This window comes from Camelus bactrianus, chromosome 10, assembly GCF_048773025.1.
Source record: "Camelus bactrianus isolate YW-2024 breed Bactrian camel chromosome 10, ASM4877302v1, whole genome shotgun sequence".
Lineage (NCBI taxonomy): Eukaryota > Metazoa > Chordata > Mammalia > Artiodactyla > Camelidae > Camelus > Camelus bactrianus.
In genome coordinates this window covers 6,015,001-6,029,948 of record NC_133548.1, presented here as the reverse complement: position 1 = coordinate 6,029,948, position 14,948 = coordinate 6,015,001, and the positions used below count along the sequence as shown (strand labels likewise).

The following is a 14,948-nucleotide window of genomic DNA, read 5'->3' as shown; positions in this document are numbered from 1 at the left end:
CAAGCTGTCTGACCTTGAGCGAGTTACCGAGACTCGATCTTTTCGTCTATAAACCGTGGTTGACACCTTCCTGGGGTTGCGGCTGGGAGTTAGGAGCGCCAGCACACCAAGGACCCTGGATAAATAAACTTTTACTAATGCTCACAACTCCGGGAACAGGGAGGGTTAGGATGAATGCCTCTGTCAGACAGACGTGAAGCGTGTCAACCCCAGCACTAAACTGAGCTTCCAAGGCCGGGACGCCGTCAGGCTCCGGAGCGCGGTCCTCAAGTCCAGGTATTTCTAGGGAGCGAACTACAAGCTCCAGAAGGCAATGCGCGGCGATGATGAGGCTTGGGCCCCGCAGCTCAGGCACTCGGGTGTACGCCTGCGCAGCGGTGGGTGAACTGGACAATGCAAGGAGACTACAAGTTCCGAGAAGCAACGCGACGAAGCCCCAGTCGGGGCTGTTTGCGCCTGCGCGTGGCGGGCGTGGCCTCTGGGGCGGAGCGGCCACCATCTTGGAACGGGAGGCGGAGCAGAGCCGACTGGGAGCAACCGAGCGGGCCGCCGCCGCCGCCATGAACCCCGAATAGTGAGTGAGCCCCGCCCGCGCCGTCCGGCGCAGCCTCGATCCCGAGTACGGGGCTGTACGCTTACCGGGGTTGTCTGGCTCGGGTCAGGACTGCGCGGCGCCCCCACATCCGGGTCCCTCTTCCGCTGACCTCCCCCCCTCACATCCGGGTCCTGCCCCTCCCCCGAGGGCCCCAGGACCCCGGCTAGACACCCCGAGTTCTCGCAGCCGGGTCTGGAGACTGCGACCCTGAGGGGCACAACTTGGAGTCCGAGGCACCGGCACTACCAGGCCTTATCGGTCAGGTGACCCCGCAGCTCCGGTATTTCCAGGCCTCAGTTTCCCCACCTGCTGCCTGAGAGTGGCGGTCTTAGTGTTGACGACGGTCCCGGCATTTTGGAGCCTGTCACCGGTTTCTGGTCTCGGTCTAGACTCGGGCCCTTTAGGTCGGGCCTTAAATTCTGTTTTCCTCTTCTCCCGGAATCCGGTTCCTCGGCGCTAGCCCAGGGGCTGGTCAGACGCGGGAGGCCCCAGGGGCTGCTCTGGATAGCTCTCCCGCAGGCCCTCCTCTCCCAGGCTGCTGCTTTGCCCCTTGCCTGAGTCAAATTGCCCTGCCGCTCCCGGCGGCCAGTCCCTTCCCGCCCTCCCCTCACCTTTGCGCAGGCCCTCAGCGCCACGGTCACACCTCTTCCCTTCGCCGTCACGCTGCCGATGAAGTTTAGATGAATGTGGCCATTGCTTCTTACCTTCCAGTGGGATTGTTTGTTTCTCAAACTCTCCTCACTTCTTGGTCACTCCCCCTACGGGTAGGTGGCCCAGATCTCTGCCCCGACTTCTCCTTGCCAGTTTTCCCTAAGTGTCAGTTATCTTCTTCCTCTTCTGCAACTTCCGTTTTCTTCTCCAGATCCAGACCTCAGGTTTCCTTGGGGAAGGGTGAAGCTCTGAACTGGATTGTAAGGGGGAACAGAGAAGGAAACCAACAGGCTCTCACAGAGACTTTAAAGTCTGAACCTGGTGTCCAGTATTAAAGTTAACAACTTACACAGATTAGGGCAAGTTGCTTCCCTTCTTTGGCCTCTGGTTTCATCCTTAGTTGGAAATAACAGTTCATTGGACTGTTGGGAACCTTAAGTGAAGTGATGCATTTGAAGTACTTAGTACAGGGCCAGGCACAAGGAGGAAATCGATACATGTTAACTGCTGTTATCATTGCCACTCCCTTCATCAGCTCTTCTTAGAGGCTTCATACCAGGCTCTTCACATAGATACTGAAGTTCTAGGCTGGGCCCTGGCTTCCACTTCAGAGGTCTCTCCTGCCAAGCCAGGTATGGCACAGGGCAGTGTAGGAGGGTTTCTCTCTAGCCCCTACTGGACCCGAACCATGGAGTCTATCAGGAGGCAGGGTAAGATGCCCAGCTCTGTCACCTAACCAATTCTGTACCTTTGCAAGTCATGTTCCTCTCTGTGCCTCAGTTTCTTTGTCTGTAAAGTGGGAATTCAGACTCACCCCTTTGGGCCAGCTGTGTTATGGAGAGTGATCAGCCCTCCCCATCCTAGGACTTGTGGGAGGATCTTACAAGTGTCTTAATACTCTAATCTGAGGCACGGCTCATGGTGTGGGAGAATGCTGTAGTTGTGACTCCAGGATGATGGCAGGTTGGGCTCCCTGCCTGCCTTCATACCTTCCCATCCTTTCTCTCCAGTGACTACCTGTTTAAGCTGCTTTTGATTGGTGACTCGGGCGTGGGCAAGTCATGCCTGCTCCTGCGGTTTGCTGTGAGTAAGAAGCTTCCCATACCATCCATCTGGGGTCCTGGCTGGTGGCTGGAGGGAGAGGGGGCAACCCAGAGCACAGTGGTTGCAAGACCTGGGAGGCCAAGGATGAAGTTGCCGGACCTGCCAGCAACATATCTAACTGAACAAGGGCACAGGGCTGGCAAGTTGGGGTGCTGAGAACTGGGGCTCAGCAGTTAGGAGCTCATCTGAGGCAAGGAACTGAAGGGAGTTTTCCATATGGGCCTCAGACCTGTTCACTCAGGCCATTTCACTGGCCCCTGATCTTCCAGGATGACACGTACACAGAAAGCTACATCAGTACCATCGGCGTGGACTTCAAGATCCGGACCATTGAGCTGGATGGCAAAACCATCAAACTTCAGATCGTGAGTGTTGCTCCTCCCGAAGTCCCTGGTGCAGAGGCATCTGCTTTGGGAGGGAAGGGGCTCTGGGCGTGGAGCCCAGGGCTGACCTGCTTCTCTCTCCTGCTGTCTTGTAGTGGGACACAGCTGGTCAGGAACGGTTCCGAACCATAACTTCCAGCTACTACCGGGGGGCTCACGGCATCATCGTGGTGTATGACGTCACTGACCAGGTACTCCTGGGCTCACCATCCCCAGCTTTGCCTCCTCAGCCTCATGGTATTTGGCTTTTGCTCCTTTTTTAACGTTCCCGTCCTCTTTTCCTGATACTGTCTGGAAAGGAGACTGTTCTCAGACTCATATCATAAGGAGAGAAATAGCTATAGAAATGGAAGCTCTGCAGGCCCTGATGTGGGGCCTTAGCAGAACCAGGCCTCACACCTCCTTGTCAGATTTGCCACCTTATTCTAGACCTTCCAGGCACCTGTGTTTTGTGGGAGTTTAGTCAGCTGATTGATTGTTGGGCTGAGCCCATGGCCTCCTGTGTAAAGACACTGTGGAGAAACAGTTGGAGGGCCTTACCTAAGAAAGTGAGGGAGTCCAGTGCTCTGGGCCCAGTGTGAGCAGAGTTCTGGGAGTCCTGTGTCTGCTCTGGAGGCATTAGTCTTCTGTCATTGGCAGCAGTGGTAATGTCAACAGCCAGAAACAGTCCTGCCATGCCGTGTAGTTCACGTGTTCTGCCACAGCCTTTTGATGCTCATAACACTCTAAAGAGGTCTACTTTATATTCCCACTTTACAGATGAAGAATTGGGTCAGAGGGGTGAGCTTACTGAGGCCCTGCAGTTAAGTGACAGAGACAGAAAGCCAAGGTCTACTGATTCTGTCTGCTTTGTTCTTTTTAAACCTTGTTGCTTAATGGGGCCCAGGCCCTGGGGACGTGGCGATGCTTGTGTCATTCTCAGGCCAGGAGGAGTCCCTTCTCTGAGGGGCAGCTGGGCTCTTCGGTTCACCAGTGACTGGTGATGCCTCCTGGACAACAAGCTGTGGGTGAACTGTGCTCCACTCAGACAGAGGTCATCAAGGACCTCTAACTGCCAGATCCTGTGACCTCATCCCAGTTGTTGCCATGAGTGATCTCTCGTGGCTTTTAACTCCGTTCTCTTCACTCTCCTTGAAAAAGTTACTGTCTCTAGCTATCCCACCTCCACCTGCTGCATTAGATTCTCTTTTCAGTGGCTTTGTACTGGTTTGTCGTGTACTGCCCCCTGACCCCTACAGCCCCACATTTTGTTCTTTCTTATTGCCCCCAGCCTCCTCCTGACTCCCTGGCCACTTTGTGGTTTAGCTTCTGTTTTGTGTTTTGTGATTTCTGTGTCTAAACAGCTATCATCATGGGTCTCCTCTGTGTACTACATTCTTTTGGCACTTTATGTCTGTGTTAATTCTCATCTTCACAATATTACCCAGTGAACTAAGTGGAGGGGTCACCATTTTCCAGATGAGGAAACGTGCTTGGAGATGTGTTTAGTTACTTGCCTGTGATTTCACAGCCAGGAAAGGCAAAGCCAGTGTTTGCACCCAGAGTTCTTTACTTCCCAGTGTACCCATTCCTGCCCCTATATAGCCTCTAGGCCATCTGCAGGCTCCAGACCATCTGCAGACCCAGCATGGCCGGTGTTGGTCTCACCATCTCTTCCTGAACTAGCTCCTACATCCTCATCTTTGTTAACAGCATCCCTGTCAGCCTGCCTAGAAAACTTCCCTCCCCCATCCTATCAGTCCCGGGGCCCCTCTGTTCTCCCTACATCAGCTCTCAGATCCATCCCCTTGTAATAATAGCAGTGATGAGAATAATAGCAGCTTTTGCTAATTAAGTACTTGTTATGAGACAGGCCTGCATTCATTATCTCATGCTCACAACAGCCCCCTGGGGAGGTACTGTTTTATAGAAGTGAGGAAACTGAGGTCCAGAGAGGTCAGGTGACAGATCTAAGGTCATACAGTAAATGGCAGAAGCAGGGCTTCACCCAGGGTGGTCTGACTCTAAATCCTGTGCCCTTCCCTACCTTGTTTTCTGGCTCAGGGCACATCTTCTCTTCCCTGGATTATTCCACCCACCTCCCAATTGGTCTCCATCTTGCTGGTCTGATCTGGCCTCTGCACTCCTGCCAGGACTATCTTTCCAGAACACAGGTGTGCTCCTGCTGCTCCCTTCCTAAGAAAACCTCCACTGGCTCCTGGTTGTCTAAGATTTAGCCAGGCTGAGCCGCTCCATGCTGGGGCCTGCCTCCTCTCCCTCTCCTTCCTTACTCAGGGCCTGCATCCCAGCAACATTGAGCTTCTCCTCCTCCCCAGAGACACCACACCCCTTCCTTTCTGTGACCTGGTGTATGTCAGTTCCTCCTCTTGCACCTTTCCCCGTCCCTCCACTTGCACCCACACAAGGGTGGTTCATCCCCGTAGGTATAGGTCCTCTGTATCCTCCCAGGCAGAGATGGTCTCGGAGCTCCAGCAGCTCCTGCCATCTATCCCTGAGCCCTTATCACCCTGTCTGGCCATTGTGTGTATCCTAGTTTGGTCCTCCACTGTCCACTTGAGTGCTTTAGGGCAGGGCCCAGGCATGATTCCATTATTTGTCCCCAGTGCCCAGCACAGGGCCAGCCTGGGACATGGCAGGAGGTATATGTTTGAACCCAGTGTGATATCACCAGACCTTGGGTTCCTAAGAAGGGAAAGTGTCTCTAGCTTGAATGTGTTCCTAAAAGTTCTGTCCTTTGTCTCTGTGCTGAGGGATGGGGGGTGGGGAGTGGCAGGCTGCCGAGAGAGCCAGGCTGAGTGAGGAGGCTGTTGGTGCCAGAAGTAGGACGAATGTTAGCCCCTGTTCCCAAAATACCAGTCTCACACAGGCCAGGTTCTCCTCTGTGAGGACCCTCCACCGATCATGGGGCTCCAAGAGTTCAAACCTTAAAGGGACTTCAGGGCCACTGTGGGAACTTTGCCATTCTTGCTAAACTGTTACCCTCTGTTTCTGTCTTCTCTCTAGCTTGTCTCTCTTCTGATGCCATTTGCTCCCCTTGTGTGGTTAGGCCTTTTCTGTGTCTTAGGGAGAGATGAGCAGCTGCAGGAAGCAGAGCTGGCTGGCCCTTGGCATAGGCTGTTTAGTGTTGGGGCTGTTGGCAGACAGCCGGGGCTCCACGGGACCTGGCTTTTGGGGTCTCAGACAGGAAGGCAGGGAGGCACGCTAAGCCTGGAGGAGCTTCCTCTGGCTTCCTGAAGCCCGGGCTCCTGCCTCTCTCAGGAGTCCAGGACATTTCCCTTCCCATCAAAGCCCCTGTTCTCCAGGCCTAGGGTAAGGTGGGAGTTGGGAGCAAAATAACTTTTGACCTGGTTGCTCTAGGAATCCTATGCCAACGTAAAGCAGTGGCTACAGGAGATCGACCGCTATGCCAGCGAGAATGTCAATAAGCTCCTGGTGGGCAACAAGAGCGACCTCACCACCAAGAAGGTGGTGGATAACACCACGGCCAAGGTGAGCAGGCCCCAGTCAGGCTGCCCTGGGTGCCCTGGGGCCTGCTGCCCCTCACCCCCTCTCCCCTCCTCTTCTCTCCTCTCCCCTTGTTAGGAGTTTGCAGATTCCCTGGGCATCCCCTTCCTGGAGACGAGTGCCAAGAATGCTACCAATGTCGAGCAGGCGTTCATGACCATGGCTGCTGAAATCAAAAAGCGGATGGGGCCTGGGGCAGCCTCGGGGGGTGAGCGGCCCAACCTCAAGATTGACAGCACCCCCGTGAAGCAGGCTGGTGGCGGCTGTTGCTAGGAGGGGCTTGTGGGGTGGGACAGGAGGGGGCACCTTCTCCAGATGATGCCCCTGGAGGGGGGCAAGAGGTGCCTCCCTATGCTGGGGCATTTGAATCTGTGGCTTTGGGGTGTCCCGGGCTTCCCATCTCCCTCTGGCCCATCTGCCTGCCACCCTGAGCTCTGGTTCTGTCAGGACCCCCAAAGGAGGACACCCAGGACCTGTGGCTGGGGTAGGGGTGTGGGCTTGCTCTGCTGCTGCCTCTAGGTGACTTTAAACAATACCCCACCACACACCTTTCTTTGGGATGAGGGCTCCTCTGTCTCCCTCCCCTGTCCCCCATGTATGCTGCAGTGGATTTCTCTCCTTACCCTCTCCCTTCTCTTCCCTGCACCCCCCTTCCCCAAGAGCCATGGGCCTCCCTGGCCTCTACTGCCCCTGGCTGCAGTCCGCGCATGGGGCCAGGAATGGGACCAGGGCATCCAGGGCCTGGGATCCGGGGCCCTGGGCTGGACCTCAGGACGGGCGTGGGGCCACAGGGGCCCAGCAGCCCACTTCCTCTCCTCCCTGCCTCCTTCCCACCCTTCCCACACTCACCCCTCTAGCCGTCCAACTGCGGTGGGGTCTGAGCACATCTAGGGCAGGTGGGTGGGCAGCCGTGCTGGGCCTGTGTCTTAAGCCCAGAGGAAGCCTGCTCCTGCCACCCCCTGCCCTGCCAGAGCCAGGCCCATGTGCTGCCTGCCCACCGTGCCCCTTTGTCCCCAAGGCAGGCGCAAGGCAGGCGGAGGCGGAAGGCCCACCGTGCCAGAGGCTGGGCATCAGCCTTAACCCTCACTCTGCCGGCACCTCTTCCCTGTCCCTGAGGCAGCACATCTGACTTATTCTCCCTCTTCCGTCCCTTGGAGCCTGTGAGGGCAGATCCTCATTGCCTGTCGCTACTTCTCTGGGAATGCGGGTGCATCCCAGGGTTGGGGGGGCCTCTCCACTTACCCCCTCCCACCTGGGATCCTAGCCCCCTGCCCTCTGACACAGCTTCTTCCTGCAGAAAAACAAACCTCTGGTCTCTACCTGAGAAGCCATGTACCTGTGCTGTCTCTTGCCTGTCCCACCCGTGCCCTGCCCTCCAGCTTGTATTTAAGTCCCTGGGCTGCCCCTTGGGGTGCCCCCCCAACCCCAGGATCCCCTCTGGTGTTGTGTCAGGCATTTTGCAAGGAAAAGCCACTTGGGGAGAGATGGAAAGGACAAAAAAATAAATAAATTTCCACTGGCCCTCGGGTGAGCCGAGGGTTTTTGCAAGGAAGTTGTGGTGGTTGAGTGTGGTCTGTGGTGGGAGCCGCCTTGAGAGGAGTGGAGGGCTGGAGCCTTGGATTGGGTGGGCTACACAGGGGTCCTGGCTTGGGCTGTGTCCTAAGGTTGCTGTTGGAAATCCTTGACCCATTTCCTGAAGCCAGGAGAGGTGCCTGCTTGTGCTTCTGTGGTTTGTCCCCAAGGGCCCAGCACGGTTCCGGCAGGGAGGAGGGCAGGCCGCCATCAGCTAGTACCTGGTGAGCCCGGCAAACACCCACACCGGCACAGACCCAGGACGTGGAGTTGGGCCGCAGCTAGAGGCGCCGCGGGGCTGCCAATGTGTCCATGGTGCCTGGCCCGCATCCCTGTCAGCCCCCTGGCTTAGCCACCTCTCCCGGTCTCATTCAGGGTTCAAGCCAGGTGTCTGTACCCCCTTGGGTGGTGACAAGTGCTTTACCCGTGGGACCTCGGTCCAACCTCCATAGCCAGTGTATAAGGGCAGGGGTGTGTGCCCGTCTTAGTAGACCGAGTGTGACTGTGATGGGTGCGTTGTGTTATGCGGTGGGAGGGTGAGGGGCCGGGGGTGGGGGGGGGTAATGCTAGGAATATGCGTCCATGCTTACGTGTCCCTGAGGTTGGGGCGGGGGTGGCACCCGGACCGGCAGGCGGAGGGGCGCACAGAGACCCAGCCCCGCCCGAGGCCGCTCGCACGGCGGCCCCGCCCCCGGCTCCGCCCCGCGGGCTTCGCGGGCTGGAGAGAGCGAGCCGCGGGCGAGGGATCGCAGGATGAGCGATCGGGGCCCGGGCAGCCGGCAGCGGTCGCGCCCCCCGAGCCCACCGGCCCGCGCCCCGCGCGCCCCACGGCCCCGCGGCCCCGATCCCGGCCGCGCCGCCCGCGTCTCCCGAGCCCGCGCCCGAGCCCTGCGGGCCATGCACGGCCGGCCCTAAGCGCGGGCCGGGGTGGGGGGGGGCGTCCCCTTGCGCCTGGGCCCCGCGCTGGCGCCCCCCGGGCCGCCGCCCGGCGCGGGGGCCATGGCTTTCACCTTCGCCGCGTTCTGCTACATGCTCACCCTGGTGCTGTGCGCCTCCCTCATCTTCTTTGTCATCTGGCACGTAAGGCCGGGCTGGGGCTGGGGGCGGGGTGGGGGCAGGGGTTGCACAGAGCGGGAGGGGGCCGGACGGATGGTCTCAGGGCCGGGAGAAACTTAAGAGCCTCCTCTCTGCTATCCCCCATCGGTCGCCTTCTGTTCGCCCCATCAACAGCCCCCATCATCGGCTTCCTTCCCGGGGGCCCCCCTTCCTCCACCGCCCCCGCCTGTCTGTGGGTATGTCAGTCGGTCCCTGACCCCCTTCCCCTGCCCCATGAAGCCTTGGGGTGTGGGGAGGAATTCTGGGATCCTTGCTCTTTCCCTCTTGCTACTCCCCCCAAATCCAATCGCCCCCGTTTGTCTGTCGGGCAGTTTGTCTGCTCGCCACCCCCCCCCCCCCCCGTGGGTTTTTCCAGCCGGAGTGATGGAGCCGGTTGCTTTGGCAACTGCATCTGTTTACAGGACCTACGGATCGTAGAGCCCATTAACACCCACCCCCAAGCCCCCGCTCCGACCCATCAGCGACTGGCTGTAAGCAGCCTACCACCAGTTCACCTTGGGTTTCCCTGCCCCCTCCTGTCAGGGCTTCCCCCCACTAGGTTTCCTCCCCACCAGCTTCCCTCCTCTTCCTGCCCCCACTTTCCCCTTTGTCTTCTGTTTCCTCACTCTGGCCTTGCCTCACACCTGGTTCTTCAAAATATCCATTTATCCCTTATCCTGATTGCCTGCCCTTAGAGAAGGTCCCTCTTTCCCATTCTCTGGGGCCCTCTCCTCAGTGGTCCCCCTGCCTGCCTCTCTTCTGTTCACTACAAAACTATCAATCAGCCTCCAGCTCATTGTTTGGGGCCTTTGGCTCCCCTTTACTGACATTTCTTCTATGTTGGGGTTTCAGCCACCACCCCGATCCCCTCCACGTGGCCTGTTCATCTTGGTCCTGGTCCACTCAGCTCAGCATCCTCTGCTTGTACATCCAGCACACACCTTCCTGATCATCCTGCTCTCTTCATACCCTCTTACTTCTTTCTTTCTCTCCATTGCCTTACCTGCTTCTTTCTTGGTCTCCCCACTTTCTCACTCTTCCTGGGACCAACTGCCTGCCTGCCCTGTGGTCCTCCCTGGCTCTTGACCAATCTCTCCCTTTGTCATCCCCTGATGTCCTTCCACTGCCTGTTTCTTTTATATCAGGATTCCCTGGACTCTGACTGCACACCTCCTGTGTGAGGAGTGAGCCCCACAGGTACCTTCAAGCACATACACCCCATCTCCAGCTCTCTCTCTCCCTGGCTTTGCCTCTCTCTCTCTCTCTTGCTCTCTCTCAGTTGCCTTTTCTTTTCTCTCCTCCCTTCTGTTTCTCTTTCCCACTTTTCATCTCCCCTGGGTCCATCTGGATCTCCCTGAGCCTCCTAGCTTATCCCATGTCCTTGGACAATCCTGTGGGGTGGTGGCATGAGGGCTGGAGTCCTGAGAGCTGGAAGGAATTTAGGGTCACGGGCTGGGAACACAAAGCTAACTAGCTCCTGGGAGAAAGCCTCCTGGAATTCAAGAAGTCCCTTTCTGGGCCCCTTCCTACTCAGAGGCCTCCAACAGTCTCTAGTGGGGGTTTCCTTGTCCTCAGAGGATCCTCAGAGCAGTTCTCCATCCAACACACCTGTATCAGTGCTCCCGAGAACCAGGCTCTGGATGGGTTTGGGGGAATCAAGGATGGATAAGACTCAGGCTTTGCCCTTGTGGGGCTCCCAGCCTGGGAGAAAGTGCCCAAGCTTTCTCAAAAAAAATTTATTGAGCACCTACTGTATGTCAGGCACTGTGTTCACTCAGCTGTTTAGCTGGACAATTGTAGTAAGTCTATTGTCCTGAGTTTGTTTCCTTACTGGTAAAGTAGACTTGTATATACATCAGAGTGCCTTGAGCAAGGCTTGCCAAGGGGTGTGCAGGTGAGGAGAGGCGGTGTGGTCCTCAATGCAAATTGGTAAGAACTAGAACCTTCACAGGCAAGACCCTAGATCCCACCACAGACCCTGAGCTGGGGCCCTGGTCGCTAGGCAACCCTGGTGGTGAGTGACGTGTGTCAGCTGTCACCGTGGGGGATTGTTTGTTCCATGGGGCTGAGTCAGCGCCAGGCAGCCTGGGGGGTGGGAGGCACGACACCCGCCGCCTGCTGGTGATGCCAGCTCTGGGGCAGACAGACGGCACCCTTCCGCTCCCTGCTGGACCCTGTTGCTGTGCCTGGCAGGCAGGCAGCTGCCCAGAGTCAATGGGGAGTGTAGGGGGGTGCTGCTGCAGATGGCCCCAGCTCCCTCCAGGAAGCCCACATTCTCTCCCTTTGAGCCTGGGATGCTTGGGGGTGGTGGGCCCGCTGCCTCATCCTAGCACTGGTGCTGAGGGGAGGGGACCCCAGAAGTCTCATCTGCCAACCTTCCTCCCTTGTCAGCTCCCCCTAGGTCCATCCCATCCTCTCCTGTCCTACCTTAGAGTTCTCTGTCCCACTGAGGACACTGCCGTCCACCAAATGCCCCAACACTCAAAGTCACCTCTGCCTCCATCCACATCACTGCCTTTCAAGCTCTCTCGAGTCTGGCTTCTAAATAGCTCTGGAATCCATCCACACCTCTCCATCCCCAATGCCACTCTCCTCACTCAGATCACCACGCCTCCTCCCCCCGCCCCCACCACAACAGTCCAACAGTCCCCTGACTGATTGTAGGCCCCCGCCTAAAGGCACAGCTTGTTTATCAGTTTAGCCCATGGCTTATTCTCTAGAGCCTTCAGGCAGGGGCCTGCACTGATCTGGCCTGAGTATAGTAAAGTGGTTAAATTTTTTAACTCTGGAGTCTAACTGGGTTTGAATCCTGGCTTGCCACTAACTAGATATTTGGCCTTGGACAAGTCACTTAATCTGTTTCCTCATCTGCGAAACGAAAACAGTAACACCAATACCTACGTCATCAGGTTGTTGCGAGCATTAAGTGAGTTAATAAAGCCTGCTGGCATAGAGGAAGCATCTTGTATGTCTTGGCTGGGACTGTTAGTTTCTACGCCCTGCTCGGTCAACCCTAATTCATCAAACTGCCCGCTCCACTCGGCCACTTTATATCCCTCAATGGCTCCCTTTTACTTTTGTGTTAAAAGTCTGAACATCTGTTCTAGCCTCACAAGGCACCCCCGTCTGGCTCCACTGACCTCTCCAGCCTGTCTTTCACCATTCTCTTCTCTCTTCTCACATGCCTCACACTTTCACTCTTGCCCTGTGGAACCAGCAGCTTCCTGAATGTTCCTTGTTCTTTCAACCTTCTGCCTTTGTACCTGCTGTTCCTGCTGCTCAGACTGCCCTTCCCCCATTTGTTCACCAAACACCAGAGTCCAGCCTGAACTTCCCATCGAGCCCCAGGCTGGATCAGGCACCCATCCCAGGTTCTTCTTGTACTCCACAGCGCTGATCACCCCAGAGTGTAGTTCACCGTTCTCATCCCAAGCCTGGGGTTCCTCTCAGGCAGGGGCTGTGTCCCAGGCTTCTGGAGCCCCAGTGCTCAGTACCGGGCCCAGCAGAGAAGACACCATCTCTTGGGATGTTTTGGATGGAGGTGTAGTGGGCATGTCCTTAACTGGACATCAGCACACTAGGGTTACATTCCAGACTGTTGTGTGACCTTGGGCCAGGCCCCTCCCCTCCCTGGGCCTCAGTTTCTCCACCTTCGCAGCAAGCTCCATCTGATCTGATCCCCATATGTGAAACCCTATGTCACAGAGGAATGGGGAGGGGTCATAAGCTGCTGCCCCAACCCTGACAAGCACACACCCCTTCCCCAGATTATAGCCTTTGACGAGCTGCGGACCGACTTCAAGAACCCCATCGACCAGGGGAACCCAGCGCGGGCAGTAAGTGATACATGTGCTGTGCTGAGGTGTGTCCGTCTGTCTGTCTTTCCATCTGTCGTGGGCGAAGGGTGGTGGGGGACAGGAAGACGGGTGGGGGGACAGCGGCTGTGCCCCTTCCTCTGTGTGTCCCCGCCCCCAGCAAACACCTGGTGCGGCCTCAGGACTTGGGTTCCTACTGGCGGGGCGGCCGTTGCCAGGCTCTGGGCCGTTGCCGTGGAGACGCGGGTGAAGATCCCTCCATGGTGACTGTCGCCATGGGGACGGCGCGGCTGCTTCCCTACCGCGCCGACAAGCTGCAGAATCTGCTCTGGCGCCCCCTGGCGGCCACGTGCAGGGCGGTGGGGGGGCGCAGGAGAGTTGGGGGGGGCCCCCCAATGTCGGCTCCTCTGCCTCTTCCATTGCGGTCTTTTCCTCCCCCCTACAGCGCGAGCGTTTAAAAAACATCGAACGCATCTGCTGCCTCCTGAGGAAGGTCAGTGTCAGGGCTTGGGGCAGGAGGCTCCTAGTCCAGGTCGGCCTCACTCTCAGGCACCCAGAGCCGGGCGTTCCTCCTCTGGGGCCCGTTTGATTCGTTTCTCCATGTGGGAGGGAGTGGGAGGCTAGAGGCCCTTTACTTCACAGAAGTCATGGGGGTGGGCACCTCCCATGTGCCCTTAAAGCTTGGGTCTGTCCAAGCCCCTGGCCGCTGACTTCTCATCCTCACTCTCCAGCTGGTGGTCCCAGAATACTCCATCCACGGCCTCTTCTGTCTGATGTTTCTGTGTGCAGCAGAGTGGGTGACCCTGGGCCTCAACATCCCCCTCCTCTTCTACCACCTCTGGAGGTGAGAGTAGCAGCTGGCAACAGAGGGTGAGATGGGGGGCTGGAGGCAGGACAGGGGTGTGAGCCTTGAGGGTGGGCATTCAGGCCCCTCCCTCACCCCAGGTACTTCCACCGCCCTGCGGATGGCTCTGAGGTCATGTATGACGCGGTCTCCATCATGAATGCCGACATCCTCAACTACTGCCAGAAGGAGTCCTGGTGCAAACTCGCCTTCTACCTGCTCTCCTTCTTCTATTACCTGTACAGGTGAGACCCTGCCCATGGCAGTCAGAAATCCGGGAAGGGATGCTCCAGGCACCATCCCTCCAATCCCAGGAGTGGCTGGGCTCCAAGTTCCTGCCCTTTGCCCTTGAAGACTGAGGGCAACCTAGGGCATGACAGGGTGGGTGGCGAATAGTTGGGTCTACTCATTACTTGGCTCACTGCCTCATCTTCCCACAGTATGGTTTATACGTTGGTGAGTTTCTAAGGGGGAAGCCGGCCAGGGAGCAAGCCCAGAATGGACCGGACGCCTGTGCACCCCCAGCCCTTCCCCTGGGCCGCAGAGGCCTCAGCCCTGGGGAGGGAGGGGGCACTGGTGCCCCCAGCCTCCTCTTCACCCCCCAAACTGCTGCTGCGGGGACTTCCCGCCTTCAGAGCCCCCCCCCTTGGACTAGAGCTGGGCAGAGCTCTCAATAGGGGCAGGAGCTCCTCTGCCAGCCTGTGGGCATGGCAGTCAGTCCTGGAAGGGGCGGGTCCTCCAGCCTTGTCCACTTCAGGGGGAACTTAGGCCCTGCCAAGGGGTAGGGCTTGACCCTGTAAGTTCTGGGCCGCTCCCCTCCACCCCCACCCTGAGGCTCCCCCTGCAGGTGGGGGGGTACCCACACCGGGAATGAGCAGGCTCAGCAGGGGGGCAGCCCCACCCCTAGTCTGCCCTCTCCCCTCCCCCAGGATCTCTCCATACCCCTCCCTATCCCCACTTGCCCCAACCCCAGCCTACCCTGTCTCTCTTGGACCTGTTTTCTATGTTGCCTGGAGAAGTCCGGCACCCCTTCCCCGGCCATTTGTGACAAAATATGAATAAACTCCTGCAAACATGTGGGCCCCGGTTCTACTCCTGAAAGGCTTAAAGAGGAGATGGGGGCAAAGGAACAGTATAGGGAGCAGCCCTGGGCTAAATCCTCTGCACAGCTAGGCTCATCCCACTAGTCCACAGACCCCCTCAGATGAATCAAAGGCCTTCGGGGTCTCCTTAGCAGCTGCCCCTTTCCATCCTCACTTTCCTGGCACAGGTAAACAGCTATTTCTGCTGAAATACTTCCATCTGCCTTCCAAGGCAGTATCAAGTTCAGCCAGAAAGCCCTCCCTGGGTCCCGCTGCTCCGAGAAAGCCCAAGTCTGGTCCCCT

The 14,948-nt window shown here is 57.7% G+C and overlaps 2 protein-coding genes across 3 annotated transcripts; both read left to right on the top strand.

The window, feature by feature from the left end:
• The first annotated feature begins 416 nt into the window (after positions 1–416).
• On the top strand, positions 417–7,789 carry RAB1B (RAB1B, member RAS oncogene family). Of its 2 annotated transcripts, none has more exons than XM_010956653.3 (6): positions 417–574; positions 2,257–2,329; positions 2,620–2,715; positions 2,829–2,924; positions 6,091–6,222; positions 6,316–7,789. In XM_010956653.3, the coding sequence occupies exons 1-6, from the start codon at positions 561–563 to the stop codon at positions 6,508–6,510; spliced, it is 606 nt and encodes a 201-aa protein (XP_010954955.1). In that variant the 5' UTR covers positions 417–560; the 3' UTR covers positions 6,511–7,789. The 2 variants fall into 2 exon arrangements, with proteins under 2 accessions (XP_010954955.1, XP_010954956.1); XM_010956654.3 differs by lacking the exon at positions 417–574 and adding an exon at positions 899–1,359.
• Positions 7,790–8,517: 728 nt separating this feature from the next.
• On the top strand, positions 8,518–14,640 carry CNIH2 (cornichon family AMPA receptor auxiliary protein 2). Its single transcript, XM_074371696.1, has 6 exons — positions 8,518–8,889; positions 12,672–12,740; positions 13,165–13,212; positions 13,451–13,563; positions 13,665–13,808; positions 14,004–14,640. The coding sequence occupies exons 1-6, from the start codon at positions 8,809–8,811 to the stop codon at positions 14,029–14,031; spliced, it is 483 nt and encodes a 160-aa protein (XP_074227797.1). The 5' UTR covers positions 8,518–8,808; the 3' UTR covers positions 14,032–14,640.
• The last annotated feature ends 308 nt before the right edge of the window (positions 14,641–14,948 follow it).

Coding starts and splice junctions, on each gene's coding strand:
- RAB1B (XM_010956654.3), top strand. CDS start 1,280: ATGTGGCCATTGCTTCTTACCTTCCAGTGGGATTGTTTGTTTCTCAAA. Junction 1,360..2,256: donor CTTGGTCACTCCCCCTACGG/GTAGGTGGCCCA, acceptor CTTTCTCTCCAG/TGACTACCTGTTTAAGCTGC. Junction 2,925..6,090: donor TGTATGACGTCACTGACCAG/GTACTCCTGGGC, acceptor TGGTTGCTCTAG/GAATCCTATGCCAACGTAAA.
- CNIH2 (XM_074371696.1), top strand. CDS start 8,809: ATGGCTTTCACCTTCGCCGCGTTCTGCTACATGCTCACCCTGGTGCTG. Junction 8,890..12,671: donor TCTTCTTTGTCATCTGGCAC/GTAAGGCCGGGC, acceptor CCCCTTCCCCAG/ATTATAGCCTTTGACGAGCT. Junction 13,809..14,003: donor TTCTTCTATTACCTGTACAG/GTGAGACCCTGC, acceptor ATCTTCCCACAG/TATGGTTTATACGTTGGTGA.